General features: G+C 41.5%; 1 protein-coding gene across 3 annotated transcripts in view; it reads left to right on the top strand.

The window, feature by feature from the left end:
- The window catches only part of LOC120803805 (cadherin-4-like), a 317,870-nt gene that overhangs the window by 224,806 nt on the left and 70,896 nt on the right, over positions 1 to 22,168 (top strand). For all 3 annotated transcript variants that reach the window (XM_040152731.1, XM_040152730.1, XM_040152732.1), the window contains one exon: positions 18,882 to 19,108. In XM_040152731.1, the coding sequence (XP_040008665.1) occupies positions 18,882 to 19,108 (227 nt within the window). The remainder of the gene's footprint in view (positions 1 to 18,881; positions 19,109 to 22,168) is intronic.

The raw sequence follows: 22,168 nt of genomic DNA, 5'->3' as shown, positions 1-22,168 counted from the left end.
GGTGAAGCAGAGTCAATGAAGGTTTGTGAGAGGTGGCTGCACTGTATACTAAATATAGTAGGCCCACAGGGTGTCATAAACTCACATGGCCTCAGCCAAATAGCAGCACACATACCTCTTCTCTGACAACAAATCACAAAATCTTCATTTGGTAATTGAGCCAGTGGCTAATCCTATTTTGAGACATATCAATTTGATTTTGCCTCTCAACTCATCTTCCCTCCAGCACTTTGGTAGTCAAGGCCTATTGTCTCCTGTCTTACACACAAGTATCCTTGACTATAACAAGAAATAGCCATTTGGCTGATATCGATGTGGCCTTCTCTCCTCCCCTTCTCTTTCCACACAAGCTCACCATTTACAGCAGCATAAACAAAAGTGCTGTTTTCATCTTCTGTCCCGCTGTGAAGCAGCAGAATGGACAGATCAATGATCGTATGAAAGCCATTTATACTTTCTGCTCCCAGTGCACTTCTGTGTCTGTGTGTGTGCTCGTGATTAACTGTATATGTGTGTGTGTGTGTGTGTGTGTGTGTGTGTGTGTGTGTCTCTGTCCATGTCTTTATACTTGTTTGTATGTGGAAGCTCATCCTTTCAAGTGTATCGACAGTTTGTGTTGCACTCGGTAATTATGGCACAGAGATACACTCATTATGTCTCTGTAAGTGTGCACCACTGCTCTAACCCACTGTGAAGTGAAAAAGCAGATTAAGCAAGGAAAATACACAAAAAACAAAAGAGCATACAGATTAGGTCTTTACAGTTCTTTATTCTGTGATTGAATATTACCATTTAAGTGTGAAAAACCAATCCAGTGTGATTGGGGATTTGGTTTTCCAATGTAATTTAATTTATAATGGAGTGTGGTGGAATGTGGGAGCTGAAAGGGCCTTTCAACTTGTATCACTATTGTAGTAACTTCCCAGAGAGTTTTGAAACAACAGGCCATTACTGAATGGTGTCCACACTTAATAATAAATATGTTGTAATAATGGTGCATTATTTTTATTTTCTGCTTAATGAAAGGCCTCACTTTTAGTTTAATGTACTGCAACACTTGAACTTTGAACTACAAAAAGGAGAAGAAAATAACAATCAAGAATAAGTTATCTGACTATGTTGGTGTGTCAGGCAGTTGTCTGTAGTGTTTGGGGCATTAATCACTCACAATACTCCCTTACCTCTGACCCTGCCTTTTAATTGCATCCACACCTCCTGTTCCACCCCTGTTGTTTTTTCTAACCTTTCTCCAGAATTGCTTCCCTTACATTGCCAAACCGTCCACAGGACCTGCCAACCAAGTTTATGATTCTTTAGCTTTTTATCTTCCCCTACCTGTTTTTCCATTTCTATGTATTATATTCCCTAATTCCCATCAACATCACTGTTAAGTAGGTTTTCCTCCCTAGATTTGATGTTCACATTTTGATTAAGTCCTTCCCCTCATTTTTAGTAGTATGAATGTTATGAGATGAACTAATGTTCTACCTGCGCCCGCTAATACTGACTGCTAGGCCTAACCCCTGTCGGCTTGGCCAGGTACGTTAGCGTCTGCAACAATTAGTTTGTGATCCCTACAGTGAATTCATTTTACTTGAATCATAAGCCTCACTTACCTACGTGTGTACAAGATCTTTCTGTCTAAGGGTTATTTGAGTTACTCACGACTCATAACCGAACCTCCCGACAATCTTTCACCAGCAACATCGGAATCCTCGACGCAGCACGTTGGGCCTCCCATCCACTTGACGCTAGGCTCCGAGCTTGGCCAGCGCTGATTCTGTTGTATTGGTTTTCAGTTCAGAGAGGAAGGTGCGAGTGTAACCCTGTGCATAGTTAGGTGGGCAGCAAAGTCCACGCTCAGGTGCCACTGTCTCCAGAGAACTTTTGTCTATCATGGTCCCTAGCATGGCTTTGGTCTCCAAGCTCACCTAGCTGCTGAGGCACACTGTGGCATCTCAGGCCTTCTCTTTGTTCTCTACCAGCAGCTCTCGCTTTCAGGTCTGTTGAGTTGACTGCTAAAAAGGCAGTTAGTGAAATCTCTGTGTGGAATGTCAGCCTCTCCCTGCCTCCTAGCTCCAACCCTAACTCGAAACCTAGGCTACAATAGATTTCCCATCCTAACCCAAAATCCACATTGTAACAATGCCCGATATCTGCTCTGATGGGAAATGGAAAAAATAAATACAAAAGAATTAGTAAACTTGTTTGAGTACTTTCTATTCACCTTCTTATTAGGCGCATAGCCTTTCGCCATGTCCAGTTGATACTTCTTTGCAAAGGCATTGTTTCAGGGTTAATCTCTCTCTCTCTCTAAACCCACCTGTTTACAGAGAGAGAGAGATGGAAGGAAAAACTGAAGGAAAAACCTGAATATCTGAGTGGAGAAACACAACAGATACAGATTCTTCTATACAGGGCACCAGTGGTAACTGAATTTTTGATGAGTATGACAATGATGTGAATCATATGCTATGGCTTTTGCAGATACCAGAACACAATTGAACACCTATAGGTTATTCTGAAGGAAGTGTTCAGCACTACCCACCACCACCATCATGCACTAAATGATGGAGTATCTTTTGGAAGAATGGTGCTCATCCCTCCAGTAGAGTTCAGATTCATGTAACATTTATTCCAAGGAGCACTAAAGCTGATCTGATGTATTGTGGTGGCCCGACAAGAAAACACCAAGATGCAGTTGTTTCAAAGAGACAATATTGTTGCTCTGATTTAAAGCAGCGCACTTTCGAAAGTCTATCGGAAAAGACACAAAGGGTGAGTAAAGAAGTGAAAGAAGTTATGCCTGGAGCAAGAGCCAAGATGTGTAATGAATGAGTGTTATGTGTACAAAATCCTTTAGGGGAATATGGATTATTTAGGGAGAGATGTAGAACGAAGCTTGTATGCACAGTCAGTAGCTCGGTTGCCAGGCAGGCAGGTGCCAAACGCTAAGGCAGGAGGCTTGTTCTGGCAGAAGCAGACAGTGCCACCTCATCCTCATGTCCAATTTTAGCCACAGCCAATAGTGTAGTATGCGGCATCTCAGACCCAACCCTACATGAACATTACCACTGTCTCACACTGACAAACATGATGCACACGTGCACGCCTGTCTTTATCAAGCTATGTATGCAGCAATAATGTCTGATTTTCTCTTATTCTTTTAAGGAGCCACATTAATGCTTGAGCTTGTTTTTAGCATAGTTCAGCTCAGTGAATGGTAGAGCTGTGTACTGTACAATATCATGAAGGGAGAACAAGTGCTGGCAATTAAATGGTCTAAGTGTGTAGTTCAGTTCCAATTATAGTGTCAGGAGCCTGCAGACAAGGGTCATGTAACAAAAAGAAAGGAAGTGATTTACAGCATCAAGATGAATGCAAAGTTGGATCTTAGAGGAGAGAAGGTTACGCGTGCAGACAGGGCCTGAGGCTGTCTGACCCCAGGATCAGGTTGTTAGATCCAAACCAGTCAGAGAAAATGTAACGGAACGGAATGACGAATGCTACTGACCTCCAGCCCTCTACTTGCAAGCGAGAGCAAGAAAGATGACTTAGCCTTGACTCAAATGGTCAGCCGTGGAGAATGTTTGAATATACAGCCAGCTTCCTAATGAGCAGCCTAATTAGGCACTGACAGGGCTTTTGTCTCTTACTGTGCTTTTGTTCAGTCAGTGATCGGCTGTGACAGAAGGAGAAGACTCAATGACTCAGGGACAGACTTGCCAAAAACTCAGTGATTTATTGAACGATAAACTTTTCCCTTCTTCATCCTGGCATCATTATTCATATCAGTACCTTGCGTGATGCAAAATCTGACTCAGTCACTGAAAATGATATATGTTAGAATTGTTCAGACAGGCACGTTGTGCTGTTGTCTCGTGCAATGCAGGCATTTCCATCCCCACTGACACTATTATTGTGCTCCGTTGTCACAGATCTAATTATCTGTTTTCAAAGCTTTGCACTTTATGATTTTTCTCCCAGCTTATTGTTTTTCTGGTCTCCCCCTCCTCCATTACCATTATGCGTCTTTACTGGTTTAGTCGTAACTAAGCATCTGCCGGGTATCCGATTCACAGCATGGGCGTTCGCAATCACAAATCATGTTCCAGCAGGACTTAAAATAAATGAGTCTCAATCTAACCCATGGAGAACACGTTGAATATTTGCAGTGTGTTTGTTTGTTTGTTTGTTTTGTTTCTTAAATGTTAAACAGCAGTGATAATTAGTACCAATCATTGCTTTGATGGTTTCATTTGGTTAACTTTTCACAGTTCAAATCGCAGCCTAATAACAACATGCAGGTTCCTTCTCTTTATTTTCTCCACAGCGGTCGAGGCCAGCTCACTGGGCTCCATGTTTCAAAACAGACTGTAAAAATTGTCTTCTACTTCAAATACTGTAGTTCTCCTTACATGTTCTTGGGGAGAAACTTTTCTCTTTGCCGTAATTGCTCCCAGCTTTCCCTAGCTGCGGTGTAGATGGAGAGAAGCGGTTGAGGTTTCTGACCACTGATACTCTTGACACAGTGTGAAAGCTCTCTTAGCCTGTTAGCTGTGTTTGTAGGGATCAAACGGCTGAATCAAATGCTTTTCTGTCCTGACTACAGCGGACGCCTGTAGACTTGAGAAACGCGTGCTCAGTACTGTTAGCTTATAACCACATAGCCTTTCTTCCATCATACTGTCCTGCAACTCCCTCCTCTTTCATGTGCCAAGAGACGGCGCTTTAGGCCAGGGCTGACAAAACGGCGTCATTATCTTAGCGTTAGCGCCTGCCCACGCTTTGCCTCTCATTCATTTCACAGCTAGCCTTGTGGCCCCAGAGGGAAAGATAGATCATGTGGGCGAGAAAGAGAGAGCAATTGGAAGAGAGGTCTCTTCATCTGTGATTCTACCCTTTCCTACTTCTTCCCCTCTCTCTCCCCACTAGCCCCCATGTACTGCTCCCTCATGTCTTACCAAAATGCATGATGCCATTATTAGGATTCCCGCTAGCACTGAAAGAAGCAGACAGAGAAATAGAATTGGTATGTTTCAAGAGAGAAAGGAGGTTAAGCTCACCGAGGTTAGAGTCTGTGAGATGCGCAAAGTATTGTAAATGTCAATGTAATCATCCACTTCACAGCTCAAGGTTGCTTGCATGCAAAGTGACACAAATAGGTTAATAGCCAGAAAAATCAAAAGATAACATACTGCTTATGCATTCACAAAAGTGAATGCATATACTGTGAGCTGACATACTCAGTGAGAAGAGTGGGGTGATTGTCACCGGAGTGTCACTGGTGTAAGCGTGGGCAGGAATGAGAAAGGACAGGGCACAGCGGTGGCAGCCCTTTAAATCCAGCTGTGAAGTCTGAATCATTTGCTCTTTAATGGCAATCATAACTCATTGTGCAGTTATAATGTGTTCCACATTAACAGTGTGGGAGCTGGCTGTGGCTCATCTGTGCCTAATGCACTATAGCTACAGGCTAAGAGCCCTCATCAAACACTGTTCAACAATCACTTCCTCCTGTTAAAGTCTTTTGTTTACTTTGTGCACTCCTCACGCCCACACCACAACAAAACTTCGAAAGGCCCGAGACACCTCTCACAGTACGGTTTCTGCTCCTAGTCTCTTGAGACCATGGTTACCTATATTTAGTCATTAGAGGTTACATTTGCTCATTATTTTGTCAGAGCAGTGCAGTGAAATCTCACTTGTCAGGGAGCAGAGCACCTTCCGATGCTAATAAGGTTATCCTGTGGCCATGTCTATAGGCCATATTCCAGGAAGGTGTCAGTCTGGGTGTAAACCTTTGTGCTTTCGCTCTACTAGAGGCATCCAAAGTCTAGGAATAGAAGCAGCACAGGTGAGGCTTTGCAGCCAGGCAGAGCTGAGAAAGAGAGATGTTTGTGTCAAAGGAGTGATAGATAATGATGGATATGCCTGCATAGAGATGCCAGCATGCACAATTGAACCTAGACCATAAAGCTATGCAAACACACATACATACATACATATTAAGTTGGTATGCTCTTTGATTGCCCGCGTGTATATTTGTCCGGTAATCAAACACCCAACATCCTTTACTGAAACATTTATTAATTGGCTGCAACAGACCAGGAGCACCAACGATAGAATGTTATTTGATTTCTTCTACTTCACATCTTGCATTCACATTTCCGTTTCCACTTAACAGTTTGCCTTGCATTTAACACAGTTGAATGTACTTGTGAGGACTACTAGTGGAATGCTTTGAAACATACACACAAGTACATAAAAAACATATACCTCCAACCCTGACCATATTGCGCCTACACCGGCACCAACACCCAGCTCAGTCCACCCCTCCAGGGTTAAAGAACCACCCCTTCACTCTCTCCATGCTTGTTTGCCCGAAGCGTGCAAGGATTAGCTAAAGCGATTATCACAAGCTTTTGCAGTTTTGTGAAGATGAATCATGGTAATGCTTCACAGCGAAGCGCCTCATGCATTTCTAAACCGCTCTACTTGGTTTGTGATTTTCCAAACTCAGGAGGAGCCAGTTGGCTTTGCCTTGCTAAGCCAGGTGCAGGTGAGTAAACTGTAGCCAGATTGGCAACTTACCACATGTACATGTACACGTGTGCATACTGTATGCACCCATTTGATTACACACACATCTCTCTAACTAACAGAGATGCATAGATATATAGCTGCATGCATGAAATACAATTACACATATTACAGATTACAGAACATTTTGATAGACTGTTTTCAAAGTATCTTGTTCTTTTACATTCAGGACTTTTAATACTTTGTCATAACATGCTTAACTCTGTTTCACTCAGTCAAATGGAACTGTCACACAGCCTATGGGGACAACTGCCTTTGGCAATTTTCTGAATTTGCTACAATACTGTACATCACTAAAGCATGTTTGCCCAGAGGCTGTCTGACTTCTAAGCACCATATGCTTTTTTAGTTTTAAGGGTGCATAGTGTGCAAACTCAATACAGACTTAATACAAAATCTTACTCTAGTTTAGTCTACATCCAGCCATCTATGTGAAACTTAAAAATTTCCTCCAGGGTCGTCGTCGTCTTCTTCAGTATAGTTATTTTTTCCTCTTCCTTTTTCCACTGCTCATAGTTCCAACTACACATTAGCACCTCTCATGCAGATGGTGGTGTCTAATCGTGCAGGCTTTTTGCCATTCTGCAGCCTCCTTCCCTCCATGCCATCTTCCAGACTGAACAGATGATCACGGCCTCTGGTTTCTCTCCCTGGCCCAAAAGGCTCTGGAGGACGTTCTCATTAACATGACTTGTCAGAGCAACCTGCTAGCACTGCTAATTTATTTCCCCCTGTACACACAAAATATACCACAAGCAGACCACACACAAAGAGACACACACACACACACACACACACGTACACACTTCAAACTCACACCGATGCACATCTGTGTATTTATGTGTATATCTCTCACACTGAAAAACTGAGACACACACTTGCCCTCCGCTCATAAAAGGCTGCGCATAGACACACACCACATGCTGCAGCACATGGCCCCTCCATTTGAGCTCCAGGGCCTTCTCCTGCTAGATTGCACAACAATTAGCTGCAAAGAAGGTTAGTGCCGCATCTCTGACAGTCTGACAAATGATATATGTGCATTTGTTTGCAAACCATATGTGTTTGTTTGCGTGTACTGGAGGATTTGTTTTGGGAGGTAGGGGAGAGGGTGGGCTGTTTCACTGCTGTCTGTTTGTACCTCTGGGAGCCCTTCTCTTCCAGCCTCTTTCAGCCTCCAGCTTCTGTGATTCTCTCTTCGTGCTGTGTGTGTGTGCTTGAGAGGGAGTTCAAGAGTGGTTGCCAGTGTATACTGTAGGTGTTACCTGACAGGTCTGTCATATCAGTGCGCACCTTATCAATAGTTGCAGTAAAGCGTTTCTGTATTTCATACTTTCACCCACAGGAGAGATATTTGGACCACTCAACCCGTGTGTGCACACAAACACACACACACACACACACACACACACAAACACATTCATGTAGACACACAAACACACTAAAACCACTCAGCTCAGCCATTCTTTGGGCTAAGCTCTGTTATAGTCTACAAGCCCTAAGACATATTTAGTTGACAGTTTTAGGACCCATCAGTCACTTCTATGTAAAGGCTGCTCATTCAGCCCACAAGAATGACACAGATGCCCACAAGAAAATGTTGTTGATAATCAACAGTGACTAATCTTTCCTCTAGCTTCCTCTATGACACTATACTCTAGCTTACAGGTTTAAACACACGCATACACAATCTTGTATGTACCCACACACAGAGGTGATCCCATTAAAGGAAACTCTACCAATTTTAGAAACAGAATCTTTTTACAGTCTTGAGGACTATTGTAATTAATCTTATTGTATAAAGCCTTGTGTTTTTAATTGAGTAATGTTTGGTTGGGGCGGAAAACTACAAGTTTGGAAATGAAAGAAAAAAAAAAAAACTGGCAATGTGGAGTTAGAAATATGAGTGAAGTTATCAGACCTCTGTAGCCTGCTCCTTATCTCTGTTTGAGGCTATAGTAGCCACCACTAGCACAACGGTAATATTGGGCAGTTCTGCAACAGTGGTTAAGGGAAGGCAACGAAAAACGAATTGGGATTAGGGAAAGATAATAGATAGAATTAATAAAAAATTGAACATTTATTGCAGGACTAAGATGGGACACAAACACTTTTTCCTGCACAAAAGTCAGACATACTACACAGCAATGCACTTCCTCAGGTTTGCTTTCTTCCTCAATATACCGGCCACACAACTTCCAGCACTAACACGGCACTCTTGGCATCGGACATAAATCTTAAGGTGCAACATTGTCCAATATGGACACAATTCCTAAGGGATACTGAGCTAGTTTGTGTTTATCTAACAGCCATTACAGCTGCGATAGCAATGACAGACAACAAGACAGACAACAGCTAATTTTTTATGAGATTATAAGATGTATACATTTTTATTTATCAAATTTTGAAGTTCAGTTGGTTCATACAGGTGTAGTCAACTTTGTCCAAAAAAAATATGTTATCCAGTTTTAACTTAAAAACTAAACTAAAGCAAAACTAAAGCAAATTGAAATACAAAGTGTCTCGTGTGAAACAGTCTATGCGTCATTTACTTGTCTTACAGTTCTACTATCACTACTGATAGTTACCGCTCTGTATTTCTAGTGTTTTTACTCGTTCCTGGAGTCATGTCACAGCTTTGGCCGTTTGTTGAACTTTCCTCTCAGTTCCTATCTCAGTAAAACTTCAGATCCACTAATTGCATGGTTCAGCCGTCATACTCCGCCGTCAGCTCCTGGATTTCAGGGATCATAGCCTGATGGCTTTCATATAAGGGGAAAAAAGAAGTGACATAGCCTCTTACTACTGAAAACCCATGTTCCTTATCTTCCACAAAGACTGTGTAATTGTATGTATGTTTTTCTATGGTTTAAAGGCTAGAGGGATTTGTCTGGTTTCTGGTGTCTCTGCTCTGACCCCTATAATTGGAAAAACAGAACCTTTTCCTAAAGTTTTGATGGAGAGATGTTGATTAGATTTGAGAAATACAGCCTGTATTTCCTCCAGCAGTTGGGGAAAGCAATTTTGTGCTGTTTGCTTCCTTGGGGAAGCTTGAGAAAACAATATGAAAATGATTTCTTTTTCTTTACAACAAGCATATTTGATGCTTGCAGGCAAACACTGAAATAAAGGCAAAGTTGAAGCCTTTGTTTTTTATGGCCTGCACTAAGCCGTCTTTTATATACTTGTGTAGCTGCAATTTTTCCTCCTTTTTTCCACTGTGACAGACAATATAAAGAGATGCAGTGGTTGATGTGGGTTGGTTCCAGCGGAAGTTGATAGATATATAAGGGTTCAGGAGGAGAGCGGGCACACACACACACACACACACACACACACACACACACATACACACACACACACACACACACACATACAAAAAGATATGCTGACCTTGAAATCACCACCACCTGAATCATGGTGGCTCTTGAAGATGGACTGAACAGACTAAAGGGGTAGAATAAGGTCAGCAAAATTAAATTACAGAAAAACAAACAGAAATCCTTCAGAATCTGACTTGATGCAAACTGCTGACAGCAGCCTGCCATCTTAGAGTAAACTGTTCATTCTCAAAGACAAGACAGCCGTCACCCTTCCTCACTCTTACTCCAGCCTTACGTAACTATTTACACCACCACCATCATCTCTCATCATTAAGAGCCATGAGCAGTCCGGCAGACACCAGACCATGTTACACATACACACACATGCTGGCCTCAGTCTGCTGCACTCTTCTGAGTGCTTTTGCCTAGGATAGCAGTGCATACAGTAGTGATACATGATCTGTGCCAAGGCTCTAGGGAACAATAACCTATACTGTACGTTTCAAATCCATCACTGAATTTGTAGGCTATCATTGAATTGCCCCCCTCCGGCCAACTCTGAAACGTTAACTTCAAAACTACAGCTATGACCTGTGGTTTACTGTGTAAATGAAATTGGGGGAGTTTGTTCTTACTTTCATTGTGCTGTTATTTCCTCTTCTTTTTTCCAACAAAGGGGCTCTTGTCTTCCTGGGAGAGGCTTTATTCTGCCTGATCCCTCTCTCTCTTACTGCCTTCTCTCCTAATCACCACTAAAGCCAACCCTAATTGCCAAAAGACTAGATTTTCTCTCTTTTTCTCAGTCTCACTCTGTCTTGTTGTCTGTCTTCCATTTTTCATATCTCACCACAATGTAGACAAGAAGAAGAGGGAAATGAGTGTTTAATAAAAACAATACAGAATGGGGAAATTATGAGTCTTAGGTTTTCATTTTTGTGTCATAATTTGGAAATTTGGCTACATCATGATAGCGACAGGAGATCCTGTTGTTACCGAGATGGTTACATTTATATAAAATACTTTCAATAGCTGGCAGTTGTTTTTTTTTGTGAGAGTAGAAAGTTTTTCATCTTGGTCATGGTCACAGAAATTTGTCAGCATTGTTCGTTCATAAAGTATAAGTCTTGGCAGATTCTTTTTTTCTTTTTTTTTTTTTTTCGTGACTCATAGAGGGCAATTAGTTACACACTCTGATTGTTTGGACACCTGATACCAACTTGGGCAATAGTTCATTTCCCCTTACTGCGAGAGATGGCTGAGAATTGATGAAGGCCAATCGAGCACTTCTGTGCTTGTTTGGAGGAATGCTAATCAGTCATTAGGGAGATGCTGATTAGTCAAAAATAATGTCTTTGTGGTTTTTGTGGTTGGTCTCTCTGTGAATATGTGTATGAATGTGCATGTGTATCATTGATGTGTGAGTTTATACATTGTTGTGCATACATGCATACTGGCATAGTCTACTTGAATACTACAATACTGGAGGGCCCTAAACGTACGCATAGAACCTTTGCACAATATGAATTACAGCCATTCTAAGTATGTGTACAGACAAAAATAATTCATTCTCATTAGCCAGCAGTGTGCATGCCAAGTCTCCAGCAGCTCTGAGATTAGCCAGCCTGTACTAGTCGGCCCCCTTCCATGACTAACCAGCCACGGTTGCAGCAGCAGCCCCTTGATTAGCCATCCAACAGGGCTTTAGCTCTGAAAGGAGCCAATCAAGATGGTCAGGTAGGCTAATTATAACATTTTACATGACATATCAACCTCACTATTTAAGTGTAACGTGTGGAGCTTTTAATCAGAATAACGGCACAGGTTTTGCTGTAAACCTTGCTGGCAAATTATAGTATTAATTCCATTCAAATTAAAAAGGGCCAACACCATTCCCAGTGACTTTAAATGAAAGAAAATTGACTTTGTACTGTAGCTCAGTAATTTTTCTTAACCCATATTAAAACCAAGTTAGCTGAATTATATAGAGTATATAAACAGCACCATATATCCAGGCACAACATCTTTTTAATTGGTGTTTAATTGTTGCTGACAGAGAGGTTTAAAATAAAGCGCAGATGTTTGAGGAGGCGTATGACCTCCGCACTAGCAAGAGAATCTCCATCTCTCATTTGAGAGGTGAAGTAAACTCTATCGGTGTTAAACCAAACAAAACAGTAAAGCTGTTTATTCTTACATAAGACACCAAAGGCCATCAATATACAGGACACACGCAACTTTACATTCACCTCATGGTAGACGGTCCGCTGCAGTAGTGCAGTGTTGCTGTATAAGCACGGAAGGGAAAGTTTATGAGTGGAAACTGGAAAACAACAAAGTTGCTACATGACCAAAATTCCAAACTCTTTTTTGCCTTATAAGTTCTCTATTTCCTCCCAACCAAATAAAGCCTCTTCAGCCTCGCACCACTGAAGAGAGGAACAGTTAAACAGCAAACTTTGTGAAGCTGTGGTTAACATTAGCCATCAGCGTTCTTGCCCGTGGGAACATCAAAGTGTTAAAAACTCTCACCTCATTAAAATTGTTTTTTGAATTTGTTGTGACTTTGTAGTTGTCAAACATTATAGCAGCTCAATTTCTGAATTTCCAAAGTCTATCTGGACATAAAATGTGAAAAAAATAAAACATTCAGATAATTGAACCAGTACAAGCAGGTTTGAAAAGATGTACCAAAATAAAGCTTTGCTTTGATGCATGTATGACTGATAAGTAGCTTTTAGTTTTGTGTAATACTTAATACATTTGTATTTTATATACATCCTCTTTTTCATTTCATAAAAAGGAATTTGGAAAATACATATTTGGTTTTATGTATTGTCTCTGCACTGTATTTGTGGATGCTCATGCAAAGTTTGAAATGACTCCAGTGCATGTTCCTCTTCAGTTTGCGTCCATGTGTGCTTGCACGCTGTGTGCATTTTTGAAATGGGAGCTGGTCACTGTCATCTCTTTGTAGGTTTCCGGGAAGGATGGAGGGATGAGCCAGTTTCCCTGACTGGCTTGAATGAACCATCTCCATGATGGGCTTCTAACATTTTTTTAACAACCTTCCATCACAAGTTTGTTATCCCTTCATAGTCTATCAGTACTGGACAGTGGACCTAGCCCTGTTTAGTCAGTCACTGAGGGCTTAGCCCACTGTAGAGCTCCGCTCTACTCTGATTAGACTGCACACTCCCCATGGTGCCACTGATCAGCAGCCATACTCGCCTTTCTCCATCCATCTCTTCATCCTGCCCTCTGTTTCCATCTCTCTTAGCTCCATTGCTCTCCCTTTGTCGCTCTTTTACACCCTCTTTCTCTCCTCTCTCATTCTACCCATCTATCCATCTGTCCCGATCTCTCGGGAGGCCAGCACAATTAACCTGTTTAAACAGCCATCTGAGCATCCCATCCATTCCAATGTGGCTGAGTGAGAGACAGCCAGTTCACTGAGCCAGGATTCCAGTGCCAGGCCCCCATCCGCTGCCCTCTCCAGCCTCCACCTCCACCTCACATTCCATTCGTCTCTCCTCCTCCTGATCCTCCTTTTCCCTCCCATTCTACTTCCTCCTCTCTTGTCCTCAATGGGCCTGATTGTAGCAGAGATTGGCCTGACCCAGGACAAGTGCAAAATGTTTTCTTTACCTTTTTGCAGGGCACGATGACATCTAAACCTTCAATGAACTAAACTTTGAACAATGTAAATGTCTGCAGCTTGAAACTCTGAAGCCTCTGGAGATCTTCACTTTAGTGGCTGCAATCTGCTTATGAGCTTCTCACCCGTTTCCTTTCTCTTCTTCAATGTTCATTCATTCATTTCACTGTCTCTCTGATAGCCACCTCCACACCCTTTCTATCCTCTCATCCATCTGTCTCTCTCCCTCTCTGCAACCCCCCCCCCCCTCCTCCCACCCTCTTTCTGTCACTCCATAGCTTTCTTCCTCTCCCCTGACTCCTGACTGTATCCCTTTCTCACTTCCCTTTCAACACTTGTCACCTACTTCCTGTCAGGCCGTCCATTGAACACACCAAGAAGGTCACACCTCTTTTTGGCATTCCTCTCCTCCTTGTCCTTGTCTTGTTGCAGGTAGAAGGGAACTTTAATTAAAAAAGTGTGGAGAAAAGTGAGCATGGGGCTTGCGGTGTGATAGAATTCAAGCAACACACAAAACACAGTTTTCCCTGCCCTCCAGGTAATAATGATTAAAAAAAATTCATGGAATATATTTCCTCCCTGTGTGGGAACGCACATAGCAGTATTTGCAATATTTCAAGGGTGTGACTGCTTACATTGACTAGACAGTGGAGAAGTACTGGGCTGGCTGCTTGGCACATAGGGGTGTCGGTATTATTTGCTAGGTCAATGCAAAACCTAGGCCTACTGTTTTAGTTGACTTGTTAATGTACAGCACTGTACCGTTGAGCTGCATTGTTTTGTTGTTGGAAAATTTTTATAATCTCTTATAGCAGTATCGACCCAACTGAGTGAGAGAGGAGCTATTGGAGGTTTGTGTGTGTGTGTGTGTGTGTGTGTGTGTGTGTGTGTGTGTGTGTGTGTGTGTGTGTGTGTGTGTGTGTGTGTGTGTGTGTGTGTGTGTGTGTGTGTGTGTGTGTGTGTGTGTGTGTGTGTGTGTGTGTGTGTTTGTGTGTGTTGATGGAAGGGTAAAATTGGCCCTGTCTTTTTCTTTAATTGGTCGAAGAACAAGTCCCTCTGGGTACTCTATGCACAGCCTGATGCTCCATTTGTGTGTGTGTATTGGTGCAGTTAGTTCAGCTTGTCATTTTTGAGAAATGCTGGTGATCATAGAAAATAAATGCCTACACACACACACACAGTGACTGCTGATTATACACCTACAGTATATGCACTACTACTAACCTCATTATCTATTGGCTCATTGATTTTGACTTTTACTATTTTCGCTGAAACATACCTGGGGTCTGTCTCGACACATGTGGTATATCTTTTCGTTATCTGGCTTCCCTAAGCCTAACAACTGCAATCACGCCGAGTGCTCACAAAACGGTGGTAATCAACTTGGCAAGTTAACCCAGAAAAAAATCGTCAGGGAAAGCCAAAAGGGTTTGCCGGTCTCTGAACACTCTTGCCCTCCTAAGAGACTGTCTCACAATCTGCGCAATGAGCTCCACGGGATCTTCTACGAATGGTGATGCCATTTTCGGAGAGAACTGATTGCTCAGTAGGAGGTGCTTTTATGCACATTGATCTTTTTTCTGGAACCTAACCATGCTCCGGAGTATGCTAGGTCTGCAACATAAGTTACCATGGCAATGTACCGCAGTAAGAAGTAAATCACTGTCGTAACCCTGAAAACCCAGGCTTAAACCTGAAGCTCCCTCGCTAACCGACAAATCTTGCCTCCTCCAGACTATATAAAAGAAACATATTAGTTTAAGCTACTTTTCAACCAGATTTACGTGTTGTTATTGCTGTTTGTATATCAAGTGAACAACTGGATTGAAAAGTCCTGGAATTTACTGTTTTTTGTTACCAGTAAACAAATAGTGCACAGCATATCAAATCACCACCGGAGAGATCACAGCTTAAGGCGATTCTGTTTCCTGGCCTGAACTATTATTGCCTCTGAGTATTATAGAATCATAATATAGAAAACAAAAGGCATAAAAAAAGAAAACAAAAGGCAAAAACTAAGAAATGAAATTGGAAACAGAATTTGTTTGATTTATTGCTGGAATTAGGGATTATTTTCTTGAATAATTAATGAATCCTCTATAAAAATTCAGCAAATAGAAATTACAAGCTCCCAGAATCCATGGTGACATCAGCAGTCCATAACACAACAATGTTCAGTTTCCTAAGACAGAAGACTAGAAGAAATAATTGACAGTGAAAAGCTGGATACCCCCCTCGATTACCCCTTCCCTCAGTGTGAAGCCTCAGCCTACAGGCTTCTACTAGCCATGACTGCAATACTGCTGCACTACTGGCTGTGTGCCTAGCTCCGCGAAAGAGGAGAGAATAATTGGAGGACGATGAGAGATGGGGCAACAGACCACCTGCTGCTTGTGTTTTTTCCCAGTGTTAGACTGTTTCACAGATACAAACACTAGGAAATACAATAAAGCATGATTTGAGTTTGATTTTTGACTTCTTTTCATGGTTAATATAATCAGGCAGCCTTCCAAAACTGTATTTGCACTGACACACGTTTGCCAACTGGTGTGTTTTATTGTCGCCCCCCACCTACCAAATCTAATCTTTGAGAATCTGCAAAAATAATGGTAGAAGAAATGAGATTAGACAAAAAGGAAAGGAATGAGACAAACAAAAAAGAGTAAGGAAGCTTTTTGAGGCCTTTTTGTTTGGGGTGAAATGTTTAGCAATACAAAGAGAAAAGCAATCTGATGAACAGAAGAGGCTTTTCTGCCTCTTAGGTTGATGTAATCCATCTCTTATGTCTCTTCCTGTCTAGACCAGGACACTTGTGCATCACCTGCTTCGCTCTGTGCTGTCCCCTCTGACCGAGCTCTGAGTGGCTGTCTGGACATCTGGCTTTAGAGAGAAGGGTGCTGACATGATCACAGCCATATTTCGGGAAAGACAGAACAAAAAGCGGAATTTACTTGCAGTGTGCTTGCTGTAATGGAAGACTTGTTTCAGCTGTTGTACTGACATGGGAAGAGAGAGAGAAAAGATACAGCCGCGAGTTACGGCCTTTGGCTCAGGGTTTCTAACGATATGCTGTCTAGACATTATAATCCCAGAGAGGGAAGTTTACAGGTGCCATGAGGGAGGAAGGAAGTGAAGATGAGAGGCCAGTATAGGATACACTTATCTATGACTCATCTTCTTATCATCTCATGAACTGTGATAGTATTTCATAAGAGATCAAACAAACAAACTGCCCTCTTACTGTGACAGAAAAAGTATTGACTATCTTCAGTGAAGAATACAAAGCTTTTTTCTGTGTTGACCTCCCTCTGATTACATATCTGTCTGTTGTTTCTGGAGTAACAGAACGTCGCTATATCTCAATCCTGTTGCGTGCAATGTTCAGTTTTGTTTAAGGAGAATAAGGATATTTTTTTATATTTCAAACTCATTTGCTGCATCTTAGCCATAGTTTCCAATCATCCGTTTGTTGTAGAGGTCAAGGATGCTCCGAGGAGTTAGGCTTGAGTTTCATTCAGTGCATTCAGTCCCTGCTCATACAGTTCATCCCAGTATGTTTTTATATGAATACTGTTTAATCTTTATGCCTAATAAGTGGAACTTAATGTAGACATTTCTTTCTGGAAAGATGTTTTTTTTCTCAGGGAAATTTGGAGTGCTATCTGAATAGCGAAAAACATTATTATTTATATGAATCTATTACAAATAGCTGTTTTGGTTGATTTCATATTCTGTTTGCAGAAAACTGTTATTTCTGTTTATCCAATCAGACCCCTGTTATCTATGGTACTTTATGTGGCAGGACTGTGTGTGTCTTGTTGAGTAGTAATTAAAACAAATCTTTGTTGTGCTAACAAATACACATAATGTTTACATGGCATATACTGTGCATTATTAATATGCACATATTAATTTGAAATACTCATTCAGAGGCACAAAACACATACAGATGTTTTTTAATATAAAATGGGCTATAGAAATAAAACTGACTTAACTTTATTGTATTTACACTGAGTGAGTACTTTATTAGGAACACCACACTAATACTGCGCAGGGCCTCCATTTGCTCTCGAAGCAGCCTCAATTCTTCATTGCATTGATTCCACAAGAAGTTGTAAATATTCCTTTGAGATTCTAGTCCATGTCGTCATGATTGCGTCACGTAATTTCTGCAGATTGTAAAATTGTGTTTTGAAAAAAATGGGCAAAACATGCAATGAACCTCGCCCCTTTGGGAGAGAAAAAACGATTCAAATCCACTTTAAGCCATTCCCCCAAAATACTGTAGATTTTACAGTTAGATGGGGATTTGACATGTTAAGTGCTGCATAGAGTATTTATGGTCTTCCTTATACTGTATGTCAACAGTTTATCTCATCTCATAGTAAACACAAAATTGTAGAAAGAAGAGGGTGGGAAAACCTGTGTGACAATCATGGTGAAGGAAGATGACCTCATGGCTGAGATCTGAGCCCACCTGCCAGAGATAACTGGAGAAAGACCAGAAATAGAGCGATTTGGCCTTCATATTAAAAGCTTAAAGCATAGAATTTTTCACTCAGAAAAAAAGCCTGGTACCATTAAATGCCACAACACTAGCAGAATCAAAGTTTCCAGACAGAACAGTACTGTTTAAACATTTATCAACATGGATATACTGCATTTGCAAAAGAGGCTGACAATTTTAAGGTTATGTTTCTGCAGATTACTCCCAAAATGTATCATTTACTTTTCCTTTTTTACTTTTTCTTCAAAAAGTAGAAACTTTGTTTGTTAATAAGGCTTTCTTTTTATTATGACCAGATCTTCCTCCCTGTAATTCCAACAGTGAATTACCTTCAAATAAATTCAGCTGCAAGCTCTAGTAAGAACAATGTGTCAATGCACACCACACCATCATTTGGCATTTTTTTTCACATGCAGCTGTAGAGAACAATCCTCAAGAGTCTTATCCTTGTGAGTTTTGACCTATAACCACTGGAGACTAATGGTGACATGCACCGGTGTCAAACCAGGCACAATGATACAATCTCTGTAAGTAGTCGTTCTACTACATACTACCTCCTGCTAAGATGAGTGTGTGTGTGTGTGTGTGTGTGCGTGCGTGCGTGCGTGCGTGCGTGTGTGTGCACACGCGTTTGTGTGTGTGCGCGTGTGTGTGTGAGGGAGAACAGAAGTGTCGGCTGCATTCCCACATGCCATCATTTACTTTGTGCCTATTTCATTACATTGATTATCACTGAAATTGGCAGCTTTAATGAATAGTATATTAAAATCATCTCACTTCTCCTTGTCTACAGTGAAGTTTGACGACTGTATGGGGAATGAAGCGGTGGTTTTCCAGAGCAGTGACCCCATCTTCAGCGTGCGGACAGATGGATCCATCTTTGCCCAGGGAGAGGGAGCTAGCCTAAATGAACCGGTCCAGTTTAGACTGAAAGCAAGTGGTCCACACACACATATCTGGGAGACTGTGGTCCAACTGGCTCTGATGGACCCACCATCAACTCAACAAAACGGAAATGAGGTGAGAGCACAGACACACAAATATCATGCTTGAAATTTCATTTATCATCCCAGAGTTTGTTCTTCCTATCACATTTTCTCCAGTGGTCTGGTGATAGTAATAGCCAAGAATCAGGTCAAAACTCCTTGGGGTTTTAGAGAGAGAGAGGTCAGATGGAGCAGCAGCACATGGTTAAAAGTGATAGAATCACATTGCCAAAGGGGGGAGAGCACGATTCCCCTCAGCCATAAGCTGTTATTGGAAAACATCCTGTGCCATGGATACCCCAGGGGTCCTCAACTCTTTCTCACCTATTAAAAAGCTGTCAGTGGTCAAGCCAGGGCTGAGCAGCCAGAGCTCAACTGTCCTCACGACTACAGAACCACACATGGCCAGATCTGATAGTCAATATCAACACAAGTGTTATCAGATTAGGTAACGACCACACATATGATATGGAGACCTTGTTTACTAACACAGTGCAATTCTAGACAGCTCGTACAGGACATGGGCCAGTAAGTTCCTGGCAAGTTCAAATCTAGCTGAGACAGATGTATCACTTACAAGACATAATGACCGACAAAGATCAACTAAGTCTTGTTAGGCAAATTTGTTTTTTGGTAGGAACCAGCTATCACTTCCTGGTCATGGAAACCCAATAACATAACATTTAAAGTAGCTATAATCAATGGATCAAATGACTATTTGAAATGTGAAATATGTCACTTGTAGTCACCAACGCAAAGAGACTCTGCAGTTCCCCTCAGCTCTCAAGACCTTTATAGCTTCTTTCATTTCATCATTTTGGTATTGTGCCCTACAATTTTAATGTTTCGATTAAGTTCACTACATGGCCAGCACCAACAAACAGACAAAGTTTACAGCCAGTTGGTGAACATAGTGGAGCATTTAGCATCTAAAGAGCAAGATATTTCCCTCAGGAGTTGGTGGAGAACAAATGAGAGCTAAAACAACAGTGAATATTAAACTTACATTCCACAGGGCAAAAGCATGACTCAAAAAGCATGGTAATGTTGCTCTATGTCTGCTGGATGTGTAAATAGGCAACTGTTTGGTAACAAGATTTCAATATCTAACTTATGAAGTGAAAGTGTTCTGTTTACAGCTTGTTTTGTCTACCCCCAAATGGCCAAAAATCTGTCACTGTGGATACAACAAGCACCCAAAGAAAATGTATGCTCTATGAATTAAATGTCAATTTCTCCAAAACCAATTCATGTAAATGAATTAAAATGCAAATTATGGAACTTAATGAAACCTCACTCACCATTATTTACTTTGTTTACTTTTTCCAGTTTATGGTGATGGGTGGCTGCTTACCGTACTAGCCCAGAATGTTAAGCCAGTCACTGTGGCCGGTAAATATGTAACCAGATAGATCTTGAAAGGATTTTTAGATGTACTTCAGAGGCCATTTTGAACTGCCTGGCCATCACTTGGTGATTCCTGAGGTATTCATACTCCACAATGAACTGTGACCTTCAGATTTACGTGTAAGCAAAAGATGAAAATAAAATGGATCTAAAACTTCTCTGATGCCACCAGGGTTAGTTTGGATGACTGAAGGACTGACTTTTTGTAACTTCACCAACTTTTTGAGTATTTAGATATTGAGAGCTAACACTCAAGACCATTAAAACCAGAAAATAAATAATTTTCAGATGGATTTTCTTTGTAGTTTACATGGTCAGAAAATAGAAGAGATGGTACAAAGTCAGTCATAGAATGATAGAGCCAAATAGAGATTCAGTGTAGGACATCGGCCTACAAAGGATCTATTAGTGGGAGTGGATGCAAGGAGGAGTATGTTGTTCTGGCTCTGAATAGCTCGGCCTTCATTCTTACACTTTTGTATTTCAGGTTGCTTCAATTGATTCACTGGTTAGTATAGTATAACTTCAATATTAGACTAAAGTGTGTTAAAGGTCAAATGACTGGCTATTCTACTTGATTTTCCAGTGAGTCAGCTAATATAAAGATCCTGAGGAGCCACAAACAGACAGACAAACAATGAGAGAGCCAGACAGGGTCAGAGGTCAGAAACACAGTACGCACTGGAACAAACATGTATGCAGCGGGACTAGGATCAGAAAGCAGGGCGCTGAAACAAAATGTGATGTTTCATTATGGAAATGGCGCTTTGTGGCGTGCTCTGTTGAATAATAACTTCCAGATGTCTGGGTAGCCAGGGGCTGGCTGATATCAAAGCGTGCAGGGTTTTGGAGAGGCAGTGGCATGGAGGGGAAGAGCTGGGACCACTGCCAGCTGGCTACGGCTGATGGCACCGGGGCTGGGGGGCCGCATCCATTTCACACTCAGTGACTCCTGTTCACATAGTGTTAGTGTGCTTAAGCGTGTGTGTCTGGTGTGTGTGCGAGGAAACATTATTTGTCTTTTTGTGAGAGATTATGTCGGATCAAGTGTGAATTATGCTAATTTAGCATAAAATTTTCATTTCTGTGTATGGTCTGTGTGTGGCTGTGTATTTGTTCAGAGCATAAAGTGTCTTATATTTGGAGTCCATAGGTTCAATATGTGCAGGTTTGCATGTCAAAAAGTTTGTGCCCCTTTTGTGTGGGATTAAGGGAAATGGCACGACCTTTAAATCTCTGGAATCTGCGAAGCCGTTGATAAGAATTCTATCTGACTCCAGTTTGCTTGTGCTCCTTATCCTCTATCTTTTATAATAGTTTAAATAAGTGCGCAGACATCTCTGCTTAACCTGTTTTTTTAATCAATTTCATCACCTTCCTGTACTTTCTCTGTTACTGTGTGAGTTTGAATAAGAAAGAGCAAATCTGAGCTGCAGGGTTTGATCAGAATTACACCATGGTTAGAGAAAAGCCCACTTAAGCCTTTTGCAGCAGTGATGGGCACAGCTCTTTCTCCATCTCTGTGTCTCTTTCTCTGTTTTTTACCTCCATCTTTTTCTCTCTCCTCAGGGAACTCACTAGTACCTGTTAGCATGTGTAGATAAAAGGATCTGGAGCATGACTTATTTAGGCGGGGGGGGGGCACATCTGCTTCTGACAACCCTTCTCCTCATCCCCTTCGCTCCAT

The sequence above is a fragment of the Xiphias gladius genome, chromosome 18, assembly GCF_016859285.1.
Source record: "Xiphias gladius isolate SHS-SW01 ecotype Sanya breed wild chromosome 18, ASM1685928v1, whole genome shotgun sequence".
NCBI lineage: Eukaryota > Metazoa > Chordata > Actinopteri > Istiophoriformes > Xiphiidae > Xiphias > Xiphias gladius.
This window is presented reverse-complemented; position numbering and strand designations above follow the sequence as displayed.